This window comes from Athene cunicularia (genome assembly GCF_003259725.1).
Source record: "Athene cunicularia isolate RWA chromosome 19 unlocalized genomic scaffold, athCun1 chr19_part1, whole genome shotgun sequence".
In the NCBI taxonomy this organism is placed as follows: Eukaryota; Metazoa; Chordata; class Aves; order Strigiformes; family Strigidae; genus Athene; species Athene cunicularia.
In genome coordinates this window covers 8,247,707-8,267,665 of record NW_020799124.1, presented here as the reverse complement: position 1 = coordinate 8,267,665, position 19,959 = coordinate 8,247,707, and the positions used below count along the sequence as shown (strand labels likewise).

Here is a 19,959-nt window from a genome sequence, read left to right as displayed (position 1 = left end):
GGCTGCGCGGAGGGTGCCCGGCAAGGGGGGGACGAGTCTCGTTGGAGCTGTGCCCGGCGGGCTGGGGAGAGGAGTGCGCCTGGGAACCGCGGAAGGGGGTAGCTTGGACACCTCCCCGCCCCGGGGCCGGGTGTCTTCCCTCGGGGCCCTCCGAGCAGCGCCACCGGGGCCCCACCTGTCACCCCGCTGTGAAACCCGGAGAGGCGCGAAGCACAAGCGAAGCGTGACAGTGTGAGGGGGGTATCGAGGCTGGTCTTGCTAGAGAGCTCAGTGTGCTGAATGAGAACTGGCGCTCTTTGGCACAGAGGAAGCGGGTTATTTAGGGGTGTATAGCTTTTTCCTGGTGTATTGACTCCATCAAATCCTGTCTTTTTTTTTTCAGCAATTAGAACTAATCACACCCTTTCAGCTGTATTTCAACCCCGAATTAATATTTAAACACTTTCAAGTAAGTGTATTCTATAGTATGGGAGGTTTTTAAGTAAACGAGTTTCTGAGTGCGTGTTGTCTCAAAATAGTGTTACAAATGACTATGTATTGAAGTTATACTTTTAAAAAGCTAGTGAAGCTGGAGTGCTGATCACTGTATCTTAGCATAGGTCTTTGTTTTGTTGGCTGTGAAGGAGATTCCAGTTACATTGTTACCTGCTTTTGTATTTAGACAATAAAAATAAGCTGTCATGTGTAAAACCCTTCTATTGGTCTTATTTCCAGGTATGGAGGTTAATCACAAACTACTTATTCTTTGGACCAGTTGGCTTTAATTTTTTATTTAATATGATCTTTTTGTATCCTTCATCAAGTTTGGTTTTTTTCCTTGGAAAGCAGAGTTCCAGAGTACGAGCATGTTACTGTACGTGCATATAGGCAAGTTCTTCTCCACCGTGAAGTTCTTTGGAGTCTAACAATGCTGACTTCACTGATGTCATGAATGGACATCAACAGGATTTCCTTCATAAGTTGTCAAGAATTTTGCCGCTTATTTTTGTGTTGTTAAGACTTTGTTGTACAAGCCTGATCCTTCAGGTTGGTTGGTTCTGACATACAGGAGATAATTCCAAGTAACTTTTTTCTCCTGGGTCTGTCCTCTGCTGAGAAAGAGCCAGCTGATGAAGTAAATTGATACAAAACGTACATCTAAACTCATGTTATAATTGAACCCTTTTCCACCTGGATCTTTCTTTAAACTCATTTGTAATCAAATTTTCCTGACCTGCGACTTCAGATATCGTTACTGCAGAATGCTTGAAGAAGGCTCTTTTCGAGGTCGAACAGCAGATTTTGTATTTATGTTCCTTTTCGGAGGACTTCTAATGACTGTATCCTTTTTGTACTCCAGACTGCTTTAGTGAAGCTAAAGATACTTGAATGAGGACTAACCATGATGCTACTTTTATCTTAATTTTTCAAAGATAATATATTTTGTTTGTAGTACAAGGAATGACAGTATTTGTTAAAGTACTTTTGAATGCTTTGTGACTGTTGCTGTCAAATACTGGGCTGTTATTATCAGATAAAAGGGGACTGCTCAGGTGTGTAATCATGCTCAGACTGTCTAAGAGAAATGCTGTTGCTTCAGTGATTTCATGCTAAATTTATACTTTAAAGGGATTGTTTGTGCTGCAGGTACCCTGAATTCTCCCACAGGTGTTGAATTTGATCGACATGAACCTGGGAAAACAGAGTTAGCAGTTGTACGGAAAACACAGATTAAGCTGTGAAATTCTTCTCAAGCTCATGACCTCACAACAGTGATTAGTGAACTGTTTCCTTTAACTACCCATCACAGCTTTTTGGCCTGTTTGTGAACTTGGTTTTTTTGGGTCAGGCATTCACAATAATGCTCGTGTATGTATGGAGCCGCAGGAATCCCTATGTTCGTATGAACTTTTTTGGTCTTCTCATCTTTCAAGCCCCATTTCTGCCCTGGGTATTGATGGGCTTTTCACTTCTTTTGGGGAACTCCATCATTGTGGATCTTCTGGGTAAGCAATTGCAAGAATCACAAGAATTTGTTCCTGCTAATGTTTTACATGAAACACAAAATGTGGAAAGAATGCTTTTTACTTAGTTTGTCTAGTGTATTTGTACCAGGCTTTTCTGATTTCTAAACATTGCATATTTTGTACTGTAATAGGGATGGAAATAGCTTCTAATGCTTTGGCTTTTTATTGCTTGGAATCAGCCCAGGTATGCAATTTGACTGGGCATATGACTGTTGAAGTAAAGTAGCTTATATTACTATTTTTATCAACTCTAATGAAGCCATAACATCAGTATGTTTAATAATGACAAGCAGTTTTCCTTGTATTTGTTTTGTACCCTAAGCTAAGCTTTTCTTTTGGTGTCAGTGTGCTTCATTGGTTTTTGTATTTGTATATTTCTTACCATATTTTCTGTGAAAGAATCAATGTGTGGTGTTTTGTTGGTTTTGTTGTTTTTTTTCCTGAAAACTCTAGTGAAACATTTGAAAGTTGCAAAGGAGAAGTATTGAAAAATCACCACTTGACTTTTCTTTATGTGCTAGGCATTGCTGTTGGGCATATATATTTTTTCTTAGAGGATGTCTTTCCCAATCAGCCTGGTGGTGGAAGGCTTCTGAGAACACCATCTGTCCTGTAAGTGTTGGTGTCTGATTTGGAATGGATGTAGAAAAAGTGCTTGCATGGAAAACTCTTTCTAATTCAGTCACGTCCATTTCTGGTAAATTAGCTTGAGACAGAATTGTGGTGTGTCTGTACTTTTATTTAACTCATGTGTTGCCAAACAAGGGAGGGGGATCTTACAGATGTGTAAGTGGGAAGTAACTTCTTGCCAAGAAGGGCTAAAGGGCTTTTGTAACCCTTGATTTCTTTGGTAACACTTTGTAGTCTTTGCTAACTGAGTTTTGCCTGTTGGTGGCACCAAAGATGCATGTCTCTTGTTGAGGTGTGAGGAATATGCTGTGTAGAGTGACTGAGGTATTAAAAATACCTAATATTTTTTTAATCTGTAAATCATTCTCTATTTCACCTTTGGCAGAAGACTTCAGTGTTTGTACTACTGAGTGGTGCTACTCCTACTCAGTTCCCTCTTGCACAGAGGGCTGTGATTGTAATGCCTGGGTGAAAGAAGCTTGCCTAAACAGTAGGGCAGTTGAGACTGGGAAAGTTGAGCTCTGTGAGCCTTAGTTATCTAGAACTGAACTGATTTTTTTGTTGTTTGTTTGAGCTTGCCCCTAGAAGCCTGAATAATTAAAATCTCCTCTTCAGACTCATGCTTAGTTGAACTGATGGGTCATACTCATTTGATGGGACAAGCACACTGTAGGGTTAGTTTATTTCTGTTCAGTATAGGCTTTGTCTTCAGCAAGTAATTGTACCAGGTGATGGCTGCAGGAATGACTGTCCCAGGATGGCTGTGCTGGTCACTTTTGTAGGCCTACACTAATCTAACATGGCCTTAGCAGCTGAAGGCAGGTTCTGGTGAGGGGTATCTTCATGTAAATGCAACTCTAGACTAATTTAATGTCAAATTACACATGCACAATAAGGATATGTATGAGATTTCCTCTTTTCAGAGGGTGTATGCACCCAGCTGTGTGTAGGAGTCCTAAGGCTGCTGGAGCGGTGCATGCTGTCTCAGTAACTGTCTCCCTCTAGAAAAAAGTATCAGCCTGTCTTCAGACTGCTGTTAAATCCTTTCATGTGTCTGTGTTCAGAAAGCTGCTGCTTATTCTTGTCTGGGTCTAGAATGGTGGATTTTTTTTTTTTCCCAGATGCTTTAATTTTCTTTGTTTTAGCTGTAATCCTGTAATACCCCTGGTTATATTTATTCTTTTTCCCGGTTCTGAACACTTCTCTGAAATGGCCTGTCACTCTGGGTGAAGAGAAATAATCCCTTTAGCTATTCTAAGAACTGTCTTGTTCAACAACACACTTTTAAGATGTTTTGGATGTAATGATTCCTTGTATGCAGCCTGTGCTTTTTTTTGTCTTCTGCTTCAAAGAATTTACTACATTTTTGTTTCTGGATAAACAAATCTATGGAGAGAAAACCTTTGAAACTAGATTTGAGAGCGGCAAAATAACCTACAAGATTAAGCATGATTTTTGTAATAAATAGGAAGCCCAAGTCCCTGATGTCTCAAATGCAGGCTCTTCTGTGGCTGTCAGTGCCTGTATCCTGCCTGTGAGATTGAGATAATACTGTCTGCATGTGACTCTTTCTTTGGCCCCTTCTCAATATGTGAAGAGCTCTTAAATAGCCTATTGGCGTTTTGCTCCCTTATCCTGTCCTGGCAGAACATGCTAGCTGTATGAAATTCTGCCTTACACTGGAGGTGGAGTTTTAAGTTTCAGCTGAATCTCATCAGTCTTGGTTGATTTAGGCATATAATTCTAGACCTTCTTCCAGATGGCTCCTAATTGGAGAGCAAGTGTGACTTGGATATAAATCACCAGTGCTTTGGCAGGCTCTTTCTGGGGGAGGACACTGTTATATGTGCAGAATTTCAGTAGTCTTGGTCTTATTGTAAAACATGTATTCTAAAGGGAAAAAAAAAAAATCTTTTCTGTTTTCCAGGAAAGCAATATTTGATACACCAGAAGATGATCCTAATTACAATCCCCTGCCAGAAGAACGACCAGGAGGATTTGCATGGGGAGAAGGTCAGCGCCTTGGAGGCTAGTAAACGTTTGTGCCAAAACGCAGTGACAACTGGGAGAGACTGATGTGAATTAATTTCCATACTGGGGACTCTCTCATTCCCCATCGCAGAAAGAACGCTTTTTGACAGCTCTCTGGTTTTGAATACAAGCACTTTATGAAATGGCAGTCTAATCCAAGACACTTCCAGGCTACCAGTGTCTTTCCCAGTCAGGGAATTCATTGTGCTGGTAATGAAAATACTAATCCCGTGGAGCCAAAAACCTAGAACTGGAAACTATTTCCTGTCAACTTCAGTTAACCAGACTACAAGTACTTGTTTAATGTGATTTCTAAAGCATTTTTTCAAGCTATTTGATACAGGAAACTATGTGGGAAACTTTACAGGGGACAAAACCAACTTTTTTGGGTTTAACAAATTTTTTATTCTTGGATAAAACAGCTACAAGATGATTGAAAGTCTAAATCCCTATTTCAGTGGCTAAAGGATTTTTATCTGAGATGCTGTTGTCTCCATTTGTGTTTGACTTATGGGAAATACAACATGTAGCATAATGTAGGCTTTTCATTTTGTCAGTTGGGTTTCTGGAACGTGCCTCTGCGTGAATATGCTTGCAGGCTGACACTACATTTTGATGGCTTTTTTCCCAAAGACTTTTCAGATGACAAAGTTTGAGTCTGGTTTGTTTAAATAGGTCTACAAAATCCGGCCCACACATGCACGCTTCTAACAGTCATTTAATGACTTGGAGCACTAGGTAAGAGAACTTGTCTGGAGTCAGAACTGTTCAAATATCTCAGATGGTTTGTTGAATAAAATGTCTTGTGGATCCTTTTTTGTTAATCCATTATATAATCCTGTAGTCTTGAGGCAGCTGGTGAAAAAAGCAGAGGCTGAAAAAGACAAGTCCCTCAAGAGATCATTAATGCAAGTTTTTCCCACGGATGTCTCAGAACTGCTAGGAAGTGGGATTGTCCACTCAAGATGTTAAATTCATGGACTGTGTATGGATTTAGTTGTGAGAGGACTGAGTGTCACAGGTCAGTGATGCTGAGTGGGATTTAGTTTGAAGTCATATTGACTATAAATATCTGTATGAGGAGCCATGTAAGGAGTTTGGAACACGGTTCAGCTCATGAGATGCTGTGGACTGTACAGGGTAGCGCTCTATTGATTATAGTAAATAGTAGATAAAAAGAGATACTGTTGAAACTGCATCTTCCTCCTAAATTTGGGAGTCTAGGCTTGCCCTTGACACATGTGATCATCTTGTTTATTCTCAGAATTTTGCTGTTCTTGAAAACTGGCTACAGGTTTTTAACTTGTCAGGAGATTAATGTGTTGGGATCTCATGAAGAAGTGTTTTGTCCACAAGCAGTGTTATTAGATTCTGTAAACAAAATTGGTGAGTCTGTTTGTGTCTGCATTTATCTGTTAGAGGTTGTAAAAACAAGGGAGATTATTTTTTTTTTTCCCCAAAACAGACTTTAAATTTTAGTATCTAGGATGACTAAAAATGTGGGCAAATGTTGCTTCAGGGTAGCTTATGAGACAGGAATTGGATCAAAATGTTTTTTGTAGTTCTGTGTGTAAGAGCCACTTAGTGGCTTGCTGGTGGGGATGAAGCTAGAAGACAGCCCTGTGGTGTGGAGAAGACCCAGAAATCCAGAGCCCACTGTGAGGTGGGAGAGGTGACGTGCTCCTTCCTGAGGATGACCTGTTCACGTCATGTACTGGTAAAACAGATTGTCCTCGCTCTTCCAAAGCTGCTTTCTTCACACGCTTCCTTCCACTCTGGTGGGGTATTTAAGATTGTACTCCTCTATTAACAGAGTGATGACATGGTATCTGTGTCTGGGAAGAAATTAAGTGTTACTTACTTGTACCCTGGGACAAAATTAGCTATTATGGTCAGATCACTGTTTATAACGAGGGCTCTGATTGCCCTTGAAACCATTCCTGGGCAGCCTGTTCCGCAGAGAAGTGTGTTTAAATACCAGAGTTGTCATGGGAGAGTGTTTTGTCAGCTGTGTGAGGGGTTATTTGTCCCAGCAAATCATAAATGGGAATGAGGTGGGTCTTTAACCTGCCGGTTAGTGATACTGGATGCTGGTTGACTCTGCCTTTCCCGGCTGATGTTTCGGTTCTGTGGGTGCCTCTGCCAGGAGAGAGGGCCTTGCTGCGCTCCCCGTGCCCCCGGGCGCACACGAAGGGCCTCGCGGTGCCCTAAACCGCGGCCTCCCGGGGGCGAGGGTCCCGAGGAGACAGCGAGTGTCCCCGGCGCCGGGTTTGGGCTGCTCCAGCCGGGCGTCGGGGGGTGGCGCGGCCTATAAGAAGTTGCACAGACACGGTTTGTGTGTAAATCTGAAACGTGGTAAATTGTTCATATTTTTTATTCTTGAGTTTTGACCGGTTAAGGCAGCCGGCGCCTTAACTTTTATGGAGAAGGCAAAAGTATTTCCTTCTCCTTTCTGTTTTGCCATCTGCATGGAGTTCAGTCAACCGAAAAGTCAAATGGCAAAACCCTGCTCTTCGGAAAAAGTGTCTCCTCAGTTATGTCTTCAGGGGCATTCACTTCGTTACGTTTGCTTTGAGTCCAGACTAACAAGCTTTTTGTCTGGCTGTTAGGAGCTGAAGACATACAGCTTCTCATCTGGAAGTCTAAAGGCTCAGCATTTATTAGAATTAAATGAAAAATACTTTTTATTTCACTCCTGTAAGTGAACTCTTAAAAAAAAATCAGTCGTGATGATTGATAGATGGAACTGTGTTTATCTCTTTTCCTCTGTATAATCCTGAGCTTGTCATTACTGGTTCTAAATCTACTCTGTAATACACCACATAAAATTGTGCAGCTGTGAAGTGGGCTAAAAAGCTCTGTCATGCTTTTGCCAGTCTACACCTGCAGTGCTTACAGCTTGGCTTTCTGATTCTTCTCTGGTTGGTGGCCATCCTTCCAAATTTCTCATATGTCTTCCTCCTCCTCCTGTCTGTGCTTGCCTCGCTCCCCAGTGCACTCTATGCTGTTGCTGTTTTGCGAGGATTGAGAGTACAGGGCACTTGTTTCCAGAGCTTCATGCTCTTTCACGGAGAGCAGTTCTTGTAATAGGCCAGTAGAAAGCTGAAGGGGATCTGCTTTGAGTTACAAATGTGTTTTAAACTGTAATGTGCAGGAAAAGGACTGTGATGTTGAAGATGTTCTCTGCTCTTCCATGCACATTGCACTTCAAAATGGTTTCACTCACAGTGCCTCTAAGCACTATGATTTGTGCCACATTTTACCGTGCCCAGTAAGTGACACTTTGTCACCGATGCTGTGGTGAGTATTGATGGGTGGGAGCTGGCTTTATGGTTTTCCTGATTGCTGCCTTTGGTAGAGGGCTCTACATAGAATTTGTGTTGGAAATACACCTGCGGAGAAATGGAGTGGTGTTTGTTCTGTTGTGTGCTAGTGCTGTGTGGATGGAGGAGATGTTCACCAGAGCCTGAAGAGATTCTCTCTTGATTCCAGGAAGGTGCAGGGAGAGAGTTGCTGGCTTGTTGGTGCCTCAAGTGCTCCTCTAAGAGACACTCAAACGTTAACTCGCTACTTGCTGTTGTGATAAAAGCTTTGCTTTAATTTGCTTACAGATTTACTTTGAAACCGTCTAGTGCATAGTGTGAATGTATGCATAAAACCAAACCCATGTCTCTTCCTTGCTCTGTGTAATTACCTTATGTTGGCTGTGTTACCAATAAATACTTTGTATCTGGACAGACTGGAACTTGTTTCTAAACCAAAGTGTGGCTGGAAAGAACCTGGGTGAAAGGAGTTTTGTAGAGGAGTGCTCTAACAACTAGAGCAAGGCGTTGGGTTCTGTCTCTGCTGCTGCTTTATGGTGTGATTTCAGGCAAGCTGTTGAACTCCTTCCTGTCTTCAGCCTCCTGGTCCTGAAATACAGCTGGAAGTTAACATAAAAAAATGAGTTGGCACCTTTCACTTGAAGGTACTATAAAAGAGAAAAACTTTTCCCTTGATGTTCCCTAGGAGAAACAGGCTCAGGGAAGACCACACAGGTCCCCCAGTACCTCTATGAAGCAGGAGTTGGCCACTACGGCATCATTGCTGTGACCCAGCCTCGCAGAGTGGCAGCTATAGCCTTGGCTACCAGAGTCTCAGATGAGAAGAAGACAGAGCTGGGGACACTGGTATGTTGCTTTACAGGGTCTTCAGAGAGTTGGTTTAGTACTGCAGTGTTGATGGGGCTTGTATCAGGGCTTAATGGATAAGATTAAAAGCAGCCACAGGGTACTAGGTAGTTGTAATTTAATAATGTGCCTGAAAGGAAAAGAAATGGGTGTTTACCTGCTATTGTGGCGGGGGTGTGTGTGGCATTTTTGACTCTGTTTGTGGTATTTTACTACTTCATTATTATTTGTATTCCTCCATTTGAAAAAATACAGGATAATGAATAAAACAAAAAAAAAATTGCACACTCTTCCATTGCTCCCTGTATCAAAAGTCACTGTCAAGGAGAACAGAGTGCTGAATCCATGCAGATCTGTGAATCTGTGGATGAAAAGTGGAGGAAAAATACTTTCCCTACATAAAATCTTTGGAAAGCATGGAGCTGGTTTTGGTAGGGAAGGAAGGAAAGGAAGCTTGGAGCATTTGTGATGAACTTCTAGTTGGGAGAAAGCCAGTTGGGATACAGGGTTGAGAGCATCCTGTGGGTGGATGATTAGATTTGCAAGATTAACTGCTCATAGATTGCAAATACACTGTTACACTTTCCAGAGCCTCCTTGAAGTTCTGGCTGGCTCTCTGGTGCGCTGAGCAGGGTGCTTTGTTTGTAGTCCTTCCTTGTGGTGTGATACCAATGAGAAATGCAAGTAACTTTGTGTTTGTCCTTTCTGCAATGATCACTTCCATAGGTTGGCTATACTGTACGCTTCGACGACCTTACATCTGATGAAACTAGAATCAAGTTTTTAACAGATGGAATGCTGCTTCGTGAAGCTATTGGGGACCCGATGCTGCGGAAGTACAGCATTGTCATCCTGGATGAAGCTCACGAGAGGACAATCCATACAGATGTACTCTTTGGAGTGGTGAAAACTGCGCAAAAGAAACGGAAGGAACTGGGCAAACTGCCACTAAGAGTGTGTACATCCAGGATGACAGCGGAGGGCAGGGGTGGGGCTTTGGCTCTGAGTGCTATGAATATCTCCTGAGGTTTTCCAAAGTGTTTGAAATTTCAGCCTTGGCTATTTTTCTGTTCCTAAAAGGTCCCTTTAAATCTGAATAGTTAAGGGTGGCCAACTTGATGTGTGAGCCTGATGTGACACATCTGAACAAGGTGTCTGGTATCTTATTTTTTCATAAGAGCCTCTTGGGTGTGAGGTATAGACTAGATGTGGTGCTGGGAGAGGTTTTGGTGCTGTTGCTGAGAGCACCCTGGGCATGGGAGCTCTCTGCTGGGTATGACAGCTGTAGGACGTGCTCCCACTGGGGAAGGAGAATGCACATGTGTTTCTTGGACACATGTAATGAATGTATGCGAGTATGTGATGGAGCGTGTGAAAGCACTCTGGGTTTGATGGGGAAGGCACGTAGGGGACTGGTAGGGTCTGAGCACAGTCCTGTTCAACAGACTGTTCCATGGCCTCGCTTTGGGGACACTCAGCTCTCTTTATTAAATGTCAGAAAATAATTTTAACATGTCTTCACTCATTTTATCATACCAACACGTTATGCTTGTGTGATACCAAAGCTGATGGCTTTAACAAGGAAGGATCAATCCTGTTCCAAACTCCGTGTGCTTTTTGCTGTTCTGAGCAGATACCTGTCTCGAAGCCAACTGTTGGCTGGTCCTGACTGGTAAGTGTCCTGCTGGGTCGGAACTGCAGCACTAACCTATTTTACACTCATTTTAAGGTCATTGTCATGTCAGCTACGATGGATGTTGACCAGTTCTCCCAGTACTTCAATGGAGCTCCTGTTCTCTATATAGAGGGCAGGCAGCATCCCATTGAGGTCTTTTACACCAAACAGCCTCAGAGTGATTACCTCCAAGCAGCACTGGTGTCAGTCTTCCAAATCCACCAGGTATGGTGGTCTCATCGGGTTTGCACCTCTCTGGGGCCATGGATTGTTGGTTGGGGGGCTCATGGGTTGCTGTGGCAGAAGAGAGGGTACGAGCTTGCTGCTGCCAAATCAGAGATGTCCTGGAGGTGCTTAGTGCATCCTCTGGGATAAGTGGAGAGTGGGGGGCGTGCTGGGCTAGTGAATCGTGTTGGCTCAAGGGAGGGGTTGATAAATGCCAGTGTTTTTCCAAAAGTGAAAAGAAAGATTGGAAGTGGTCAACCATAAGAGCCTTGGGTTGTGGGAGGAAATCCAGGCACAAGCCAACAGTAACATGAAGATGATTCTAATTTACTGTCGAAGTGTAACTGCAGAGCAAGTACAAATCTCTTAAAATGACAACTTACAGGCATTTTGTGACTAAATGTTTGAAGGCAAAACTGCCAGATCGTTACGTCATTTATTAAGGTCCATTTAATGCTTAGAAGATGCTGTTGCTGTTAGGATTTTGGGACTTGTACGTCAAGGCCAGAGTTGAAAGGAGACTATGAAGCAAAGCTCTCCAATGTCAATTCATACCCAACACCTAAATGTTTCTCTCATCAGAGTTTTCTGTTTACTGGCTTCTACCTGGGTGCTTGCTGGCTCCCTGTGTGCATGTCCTGGGCAGTTATTTAATGAAGTCGATGTGTGACTTTAAGCAATTCCTCCATCTTGTTGAGACTCAGTCCTGCAAAATGCAGTTTACTCTTCACCTCTGGTGAATCCATTGGGAACTTCAGGCTGTTGCATACCTTGCAGCACGTGTGTCTTTTCTTTCATACTTGCTTTGCTGACTTGCTGTCAGGACAAGATCTCGTTACAGTCTCTGTTTTCCCTCCATATCCAAACCATCTTAACTTCTCACTTGCTTTTTCCTCTGGCTCCAGGAAGCACCCTTTTCTCAGGACATCCTGGTGTTTCTGACTGGTCAGGAAGAAATTGAAGCAATGACCAAAACCTGTCAAGACGTTGCCAAGCATCTCCCTGAAGGCTGCCCACAGATGGTGGTGATGCCTCTTTATGCTTCTCTGCCCTACTCCCAACAGCTCCGTGTCTTTCAGGCTGCACCCAAGGTGAGGCAATGTGATGGGTAAACAGGATGAGTTTGGTTGTTTGCACGTGTGTTTGGATGAAACGTGGAATTTAAGGGGTTAAAGCTCTCTGTACTGATAGTAAGTCATTGTCTCCACTGTCTGCTGACTTTAGGCTGAATGGTTCCAGGGTGATACAAGAGTGCAACTGATGGTATTAACAGATGCATATGATAAGTCATCTGGGATCATAAAAAGGAGGAAGGATTAGGGGGAGTGAAAAGGGCAGAGGAATTGAAGTTTGCCCCATTTCATAGGAATTTTATGTTCCTGTCACACAAAAGTTACAGCATTTAATGGGCCAAATACTAAGAAAACTAAACACCTGGGCATATTTGGCAGGGCTGTAAGAAAAGGAAATTGTGCTGCCTCAGGCCCTTTTATACCTATTCAGCAGATAAATAAGGATTCAGATCTTGTGCCAGAAATTAAACTGAAATGGTTTAAGGACATACTGATAACAGCTGTCCTGGGTGGTGTATTTTGTTGCAAGTGTTTTAGAAACATGTTGCAACATGTTTTAGAAACTGTTTAGGAACCAGTGATTATCTTTGTTTGCAAGAGCTGACATAGCAAGCCTGGTCTGTGATCATAACATGCTGTGATACATAGGCCTGGCCCAAAGCAGCAGTGTTTCTTTGTTGCAGCTAATCTAAGGTGGCTTTTGACTGGCTTTGCTCTTCCTTCCAGGGCTGTCGCAAAGTGATCCTCTCCACCAACATTGCAGAAACCTCCATCACCATTGCGGGAATAAAATATGTTGTGGACACAGGCATGGTCAAAGCAAAGAAGTACAGCCCTGGTGAGGAATTGTAAAGAACAGTGCAGAGATTGTGTTCAGTTTTGTAGAAGTTATCTGAGGCAACGAGCCCCACTGAGAGCTGATTTAAAACACCCTCTGCACTGTCTAAATGAATATCCCAGGTTTCAGATGTGGGTTTTGGTGTTGGTTTTCGGTTGGTCTTTTGATTTTTTTTTTTTGAGTACCAGCCATGTAGGGGTATAAAAATCTGTCCAATGTGAATCTTTTCTTCATGGGCACAGGGCATGATACTTTTTTGTTTCAGGGTGCTAAATCAAGTAAAAGTCTGAGCAGTATTTCGATGGCAGACCCTGGGATTTTTTTTTAATTGTAATCCTATGTGTTTTTAAAGCTGAATTCCGCACACATTGACTGAAGTGATGTTTTTTCACACACAGAAACTGGTCTGGAAGTGCTGGCAGTCCAACGGGTGTCGAAGGCCCAGGCTTGGCAGCGCACGGGGAGAACAGGGCGAGAGGACAGCGGGATCTGTTACCGGCTCTACACAGAGGATGAGTTTGAGAAGTTTGATGAAATGACAATACCTGAGATACAGAGGTGAGAACAGAACCCTGATACCATCATACCTCTTGCCACACCTCTTTTATGGACTGTTACAGATGGAGGTCTGTAAAGAGCTGAACAGCAAAACTGGATGTAGGGTTTGACTGTTTGCCTTTTAAGAAAAATGAACTGTGGAGACTAAACAGAATAAGTAGGAGGCATTTGCTCAGAGTGGGCAGTTGGTATCTGAGTCTCTGAACACACATGGACTTTTCTCCAAATTTTGGACTCACCTCTTACCCTTCCTGGTAAGGCTTCACTAGTCAGCATTGTACTAGTCTCTGTCAAGCTGCAGCACAGATCTGAGTACTCCATCTCAGCTTATAGGCAAAGAAAAGAAAAGAAAAAAAAAAATTAAAGAACAATCTCAGTTTGTGTTTTCTGCCTATGCAGGTGTAACCTGGCCAGTGTGGTGCTTCAGCTCCTGGCCATGAGAATTCCCAATGTGCTCACCTTTGACTTCATGTCCAAACCATCTCCTGGTAAGTGATTACAAAGGCAGCCTTGGAAAAAAATGACAAATGAGTCACTGAGGAATTGCTTAAAAATAATGTCTTCAGGACAGCCAGAGAGGATGGAGTTTGGAAGGTCAGGGCTGTGAAAGAGGAGCAGTCTCTCTCTGCTGCATCTTTTCCTGATGGCCCGGAAATCTCAGCTTCATTCACTGCTCATTGTTTGGGTTTGATCTCATCAGAGCAGCCATGGTTAGGGCAGAGAGCTGGGGAGTCCAGCTTCCAAACAGAGCAGGGAGCAGTTTTGGATTGCAGAGAACTTGAAGGTGTGCCTTGACTGCCAAGGAAAGCCATAGAGGATCTCGCACAGCCTCTGCTCAAAGCTAGCGATGACAGCTTTGGTTTTGCCTCTGTTTTTGCTATTTAAATTAGAAAAGGTGATTGTTCTCCCAGATAGAGGGGGATAGACCACAGTTTGGGTCACGAATTTCTCTAAAGTACTTGTCCCTCTGGCCAGGGGAAAGAGGTAGTGGTGGTGCTAGCTGATCCTTCGCATCCCTGCCAGTGCCAGCCAGGAGGCCTCACAGCCTGAACATCCTTGTTTTGGCAGATGCTATTCAAGCAGCGATTGAGCAGCTGGACCTGCTGGGAGCTGTGGAACACAAGGAAGATCAGCTTGTCCTAACCCCCCTGGGAAGGAAGATGGCAGCCTTTCCACTGGAACCAAAGTTCTCTAAAGTAAAACTACAGAAAAATTAGCTCATTTTTATCTCACACACTCTAATACCATTGTCAGATTCCTTAAACAATCTGGAATGGGGGGCAGCTGTAGCTGTACGAGTGTACATTGTACATCAGTGAAGCACAGCTTTATTTACAGCAGTTGTGATGGTTTGGTTGTCATTTGTTGTTTAATTCGGGGAGATATTTTCGTAAGAGATAATTTCTTTCCTCTGGCAGCTCTGAAGCTGAAACAAGGCTAATTTCCTTGCAGTTTCTGGGATTGCTGGCAGCACTGTTTAGCACTTAATGTCTGATGCTGCACTTGATTTTAGTCACCGTGTTTGTACTGTGCACGAACTGGCCAGTCTCAGGAAAGAGCATGGCAGTCGCTGTTAAAGATGCTTGGTGGGCCCATAGGATGATTTACAGTTGTCTCCAGGCCCAAATGTTTATGAAATTATCCTAAACAATGCTTGGTAAAATTCCTGGACTGCCAGTGAGCAGAAAAGTCTACCCATCTGAAGTGGATTTGGTCGACCAAAAATCAGTTTTGTTCTGTGATTTTTTTCAGACCATCCTCCTGTCCCCCAAGTTCAACTGCACAGAAGAGATCCTGACCATCGTGTCACTGCTGTCAGTGGACAGTGTCCTCTACAGTCCCCCTGCCCAGCGGGATGAAGTGCAATCTGTCAGGAAGAAATTCATCTCCAGTGGGGGAGATCATCTTACCCTGCTCAGCGTGTACAGAGCCTTTCTAAATGTCAGTGGCAACAAGGTAGGATGCTCTGAGGATGCCAGGGCTGTCTGGTGCTTTTTTGGCATGCAGCAGAGTGACATCTGCGTCCTTCTGAGGCAGTGAGGAGACTTACTCATCCTTTACAACTGGGGAATTGGAGCAAGCTGTTCAAGTGCTGAAAGTTCTACCAGAAAGCTGGAGCAAAACTGGTTAGCAAAGCTTCCTGTGGCCAGGTCTGTAATCGGAGCCAGGTCTCTTGCTTCCCTGGTTACAGCTGGAAACAAAAGGGAGTGGGAGAGTGTTGAGCCTTGCTGATAAATACCTAGACGTGCTCTTTGGCAGGATTAATTGTAAAAACACTGGTCATATTTACAAGCAGATTTTGATTTATCCTACCCTATAAACTCCTCAGTCTGATTTGTAGATCTGTAGACTTGCATACCCCGTTCCTTGCAGCATTTGTCATTTTTACATGATTTGTTTTCACCACCTGTGGGATAGCAGGTGCTGTTGTGCAGTACTCAGTGACCTTGCAGAGCAATTCTGAGTGGGAAGAGAACACCATGCTGTTTCTTAGCACTGTAGAAGGGAGTGTAGACAGAGGGGAAACAATCAGGGGTAGAAAATGGGTTAGCACCTTTTCTCTGAGAGACTGTGGTGTGGAGGATTCTGCTTGTCACAGTATCCAAAGACTGTCATGGTTTTTTGGATGAAGAAACAGCCCCTTCTAACTCCTGGTGTCTCTGCTGCAGGAATGGTGCAAACACAACTTTGTCAACAGCAGGAACATGATGCTTGTGTCAGACATCAGAGCTCAGCTCAGGGACATTTGTGTAAAGGTAACGTGTTGCCATACTGTATCTCTGTTTCACCTGTCTGTACTTTTTGTTTGCCCCCAAACTGATTTTAGTTGTGCACAAAGTCCCAGGAGTGACAAAATGTGGGTTTGTTTTCACTCTCCCATGAATAGTCAGGTAAAATTCCTGACTCTGCAGCTGCATCCCAGAATCTCATAGCTGCAGGGCTCAGTGGGTTGAGGAGAGGTGAAGAGAGAAGGGGAGCTCTGGGAAGGCTTCTCAGGTAGAGGACAGCTTTTCCTCAGGGATTTTGCTGCTCTAATGTGGATGTGAGTGCTATGTGTGCCACTGAGTGATGTCAGCCTCTGCAGCCCATGCTGGCTGGCTGCTTCTCCAAGTCAGGCATTGATTTATCAGCAGCTTTCACATCAGCACTGCTCCTGCCAGTTCCAGAGCGGGAGGCGCAGTGTGGGAGCTGCTGCTGAACTGGCTGCAAGTCTGTACCTGACATGGGAGCCACTGATGGGCACCCCTGTCCTGCTGAGAGGACTAGTTAGCCTGAAACGCCCTCCCAGGAGAGTCTTGATCCATTTTGTGGCTGATCTTTTGTTTGATGTTAGTCTGGTTATAATGGTTGGACAAGGTGATCTTCAAGGTCTTTGCCAACCTAGATGATTCTGTGAATTGGCCTCACATCTACCTGAGCTGAATTCCTAGTGGTCCTTTTATACTTCCCACGCTAGCAGATTTCTGACACAGTATTGCTTGATCTTGGAAGCCCGCTGGAGCAGGGCTGTGTTTCCCCACGAGGGTGCACAAACACACTTGCTGACTCTTGTGTCTCTCACTGCTGAACAGCTCTCGATGCCCATCAAGTCCTCCCGCTCAGACACCGAGAACATCCGCCGCTGCCTGGCTCACAGCCTCTTCATGAACGCTGCGGAGCTGCAGCCCGACGGCACCTACAGCACCGTGGACTCTCACCAGCTGGTGGCCATCCACCCCTCCTCCGTCCTCTTCCACTGCAAGCCCGCCTGCGTGGTTTACAACGGGCTGCTCCGCACCAACAAGTGCTACATGCGGGACCTGTGCGTGGTGGATGCGGACTGGCTGTACGATGCAGCGCCCGACTATTTCCGCAGGAGGCTCCGAACGGCCAGGAACTGACCTCTGGGGCCAGGGTTTTTAGGCTCACCCTAAAAGACTGGGTTTTGTTTTGTAATAAACGTGCAGACAGCAGCAGAACTTTGCCATTCTGGAGATGTTGAATGTCCCTTGTGTTGGCTGGTCTGTCAGTTCTGTTAAAACAACACATGCCTTCAAAATCAAAGCAGGTTTTCTATTGTTGAAGGAGAAGATAGTGCACTGTGACTCAATTTGTGATGTTCAGTGTCATACAGCTGTTACCTACTCAGAAAAAACAGCCAGGAGAAACATTAATGTCGAAATCACTTGTATCATTAGCAGGTTTTATTGTGGGGGAAAAAAAAGATAGTTTTAAATGTCTACATACAGGGGGGAAAAAAAGGGGCTTTTTTACTGTTTCTAGAAGGTCTTTTATGTCATCAACCATCTTTCTGCCTGCATGTGATGTTCAGTGTCTGATTTGGGACCATGTGAAGGCCAGGAATGGGAGTGCCTGCTTGGACAAGGTCTTCACTGCTTCTGTCTAAGCCCAAGGGGCTGGCAGTGGTTTCCTGTGGAGGTTGTCTAGCTGCCTGCATGTCTGGCGTCATCTTTGTTTGCCCTTTTGCTGTCAGGGCACGTTGTTCCTCAGCAAATACTTCTGGCTTTTCTGGCTCTTGTCTGTGCACTTCCAGCTTTGGAGTTGGCACAGCGTCCACAACAGCTCATCAGGCCAACTTGCAGAAGATTGAGAAATGAGAATGAAGATGTGGTTTAGAGATTGGACTTTTAAGGTCCTTGATTCATCAAATGCTTGCATCTTCTACTCTGATACCAGTGCTTCTCCCTGCTTCTGCCTCCCTCAACCTGTCCCACTTATAATTTAGTTTTCTATTAGAAGTTTGGAACTTGACATTGTCAAGAACCACAGATCTACCATTAATATCTATTATTTGTTTTTTTCTTCCATATTCCCTTGGCATCTACCTATCTCTTTTTTTTTCCTGTTGGAGAGAAGAGACAATACCAAATTTAATCTTTTTAAATACTGGAATTAAGAAACTAGTGCCACTCCAAAGGGGAAACTTGTTCTTTAATGTGAAGGAAAGTGGATTTATTCCATTATCACTGTGTGTTGGTGGGAGGAAAAATGTAAGTTGTTTTTAAGTTATATCCTAAGTACTTTAAAAATAATGGTTGGGAGAAGTAACTGCCAGTTTCAACAGAGATTGCTGAACCAGTGGAGTAATTTATACAGATTTTTTGGAGGAGTTGAACTAAAGCAGATTAGTGTGTCTGAAAGGGTGGGAGAGGAACCTGCTCTGCACATGCAGTGTCACTGTGTAATATAGTGGGGTTGGTTTAGATGGGCCGTGATGGTATTGTGGGGTTCAGTCCTTTTATTCTTCAAATAACTTTAAGAAAAAAAAAAAAAAAAAAGCTTCTAACATTGATAGGGCTGCTCAGGGATGCAGTCATACCAGCTGTTGGCAAATGCTCATTCACTCTATTTGCTCTGGGAAAGCTGCTGCCCTTGCTTGTGATCTGTGGGGACAAGATGCATTTGCTACATGGTAATTTGTCCTTTCTGGTTACACACATCAGTTACACAACACATTGTAATATGCCCTTTCTTTGGGCTCTAGTGTGGGTTTACCTTGGTTTTCTCTTTGAAAACTGGGGCAGATACCTTTTTTTTTTTTTTTTTTTTTTTTTTTTTTTTTTCACTTGTTCTGCTCTGTAAATTGCTGTCTCCCAAATTGTGTAAGTAGGTCTCCAGTGTACCTGGGACAGTCTCATCTCAGCCTGTTCCCAGGAAGGGTGATACTGAATGTCTGCAGGAGTGGAGTGAAACATCCCTTTGCTGTGCCTCTTTGCAATATTGTTCTTTTGGAAAAAAGAAGAAAAGAAACTGGTTAGTGGGGCACAGGCAAAAATTGCCACTTCTGTATGTATGACCAGCTGCAGTTTTGGATCAGTATTTCAAGAGTATCCAGCTATTTCAATTGTTCTCACTCATATGAATCACAGGAAATTAAAAAAGCACTGTAGTTACCTATTTCTTGGTTTTACAGACTCTGCATCTGTAGGGGAAAATGGAGTATAAGCACGTTTCGTTTGGGCAGTCTGATTTTACAGTGTTTAAAGGAGAGGATGGATATTTATTTCAAACTTAATTTGTACATTTTTCCAAAAGTAAAAAAAAAAAGTGATGGCAAAAATCCAAGTCCTGAGTGTTGTTTTGTGAGACCCAAAAGCTGTGTGGATGGAAGAAATGATTGCAGGACATTCAGGTAGGTATGAGTCCCAGCGTTTTCAGTTCTTGTGGGAGTGCCCTTTGAGCAGTCTGGGGTGTCTGGGCGCAGACATTAAGATGCGATGTTGGGGTAGGCCAGTCGATCTGTGCTGTGCCAGCAGAATGGACCCCTCATTACGGGTGTGGTGCTCAAACAGCAGCGTGGAGCTGGGACTAAAAACCCGGGTCCCTCGATGCGATGGGTGATAGTGGTGGTCTCCTGCTACAGCCTTGTGGTGAGCAGCAACGGGCCTTTTGTGCTTCTCCTCCTTACGGGGCAGTAGTGCCGGCTTTTAGGCAAGGGAACAGTTTGCCCTGGTCAATCTTCCCTTTAAAAATAATTTTTTTTTTTTATTTCTCTGAGTAAACTGCTGAGGTTTTGCCAGGAAGCTGGTTCTGTTACAGAGTGGGGCGATGTACCGGGGCGAAGCTTTCGCCCTATGCGCTGCTTTTCCTTGCTGCTGTCCACCAGCATTTTCTCCACGTCCCCAAACTCTTCCTCTGCGTCTTCACAGAATCCTCGAGGCTGGAAAGGACGCTGAAGATCATCGAGGCCAAGCACTGACCTCACCCTGCCCCTTCTCCAGACGCCGTTCACCGGGGGCCGTCCCGCGCTGCC

At 43.9% G+C, this 19,959-nt stretch overlaps 3 protein-coding genes across 3 annotated transcripts in view; all 3 read left to right on the top strand.

Annotated features, from left to right (window-relative positions):
• The window catches only part of DERL2 (derlin 2), a 6,065-nt gene extending 250 nt beyond the window's left edge, over positions 1–5,815 (top strand). The window contains exons 2-7 of the mRNA XM_026861864.1: positions 383–448; positions 715–788; positions 1,226–1,319; positions 1,790–1,985; positions 2,528–2,618; positions 4,564–5,815. Of these exons, the coding sequence (XP_026717665.1) occupies positions 383–448; positions 715–788; positions 1,226–1,319; positions 1,790–1,985; positions 2,528–2,618; positions 4,564–4,669 (627 nt within the window). The 3' untranslated portion in view covers positions 4,670–5,815. The remainder of the gene's footprint in view (positions 1–382; positions 449–714; positions 789–1,225; positions 1,320–1,789; positions 1,986–2,527; positions 2,619–4,563) is intronic.
• Positions 5,816–6,896: 1,081 nt separating this feature from the next.
• DHX33 (DEAH-box helicase 33) lies at positions 6,897–17,188 on the top strand. The gene is made up of 11 exons (XM_026861660.1): positions 6,897–8,836; positions 9,563–9,790; positions 10,566–10,736; positions 11,642–11,827; positions 12,536–12,647; positions 13,046–13,205; positions 13,605–13,693; positions 14,274–14,401; positions 14,958–15,161; positions 15,875–15,961; positions 16,778–17,188. The coding sequence occupies exons 2-11, from the start codon at positions 9,632–9,634 to the stop codon at positions 17,084–17,086; spliced, it is 1,605 nt and encodes a 534-aa protein (XP_026717461.1). The 5' UTR covers positions 6,897–8,836; positions 9,563–9,631; the 3' UTR covers positions 17,087–17,188.
• Positions 17,189–19,539: 2,351 nt separating this feature from the next.
• Positions 19,540–19,959, top strand: part of C1QBP (complement C1q binding protein) — a 4,916-nt gene continuing 4,496 nt past the window's right edge. The window contains exon 1 of the mRNA XM_026861863.1: positions 19,540–19,576. Coding sequence (XP_026717664.1) covers positions 19,540–19,576 — 37 coding nt within the window. The remainder of the gene's footprint in view (positions 19,577–19,959) is intronic.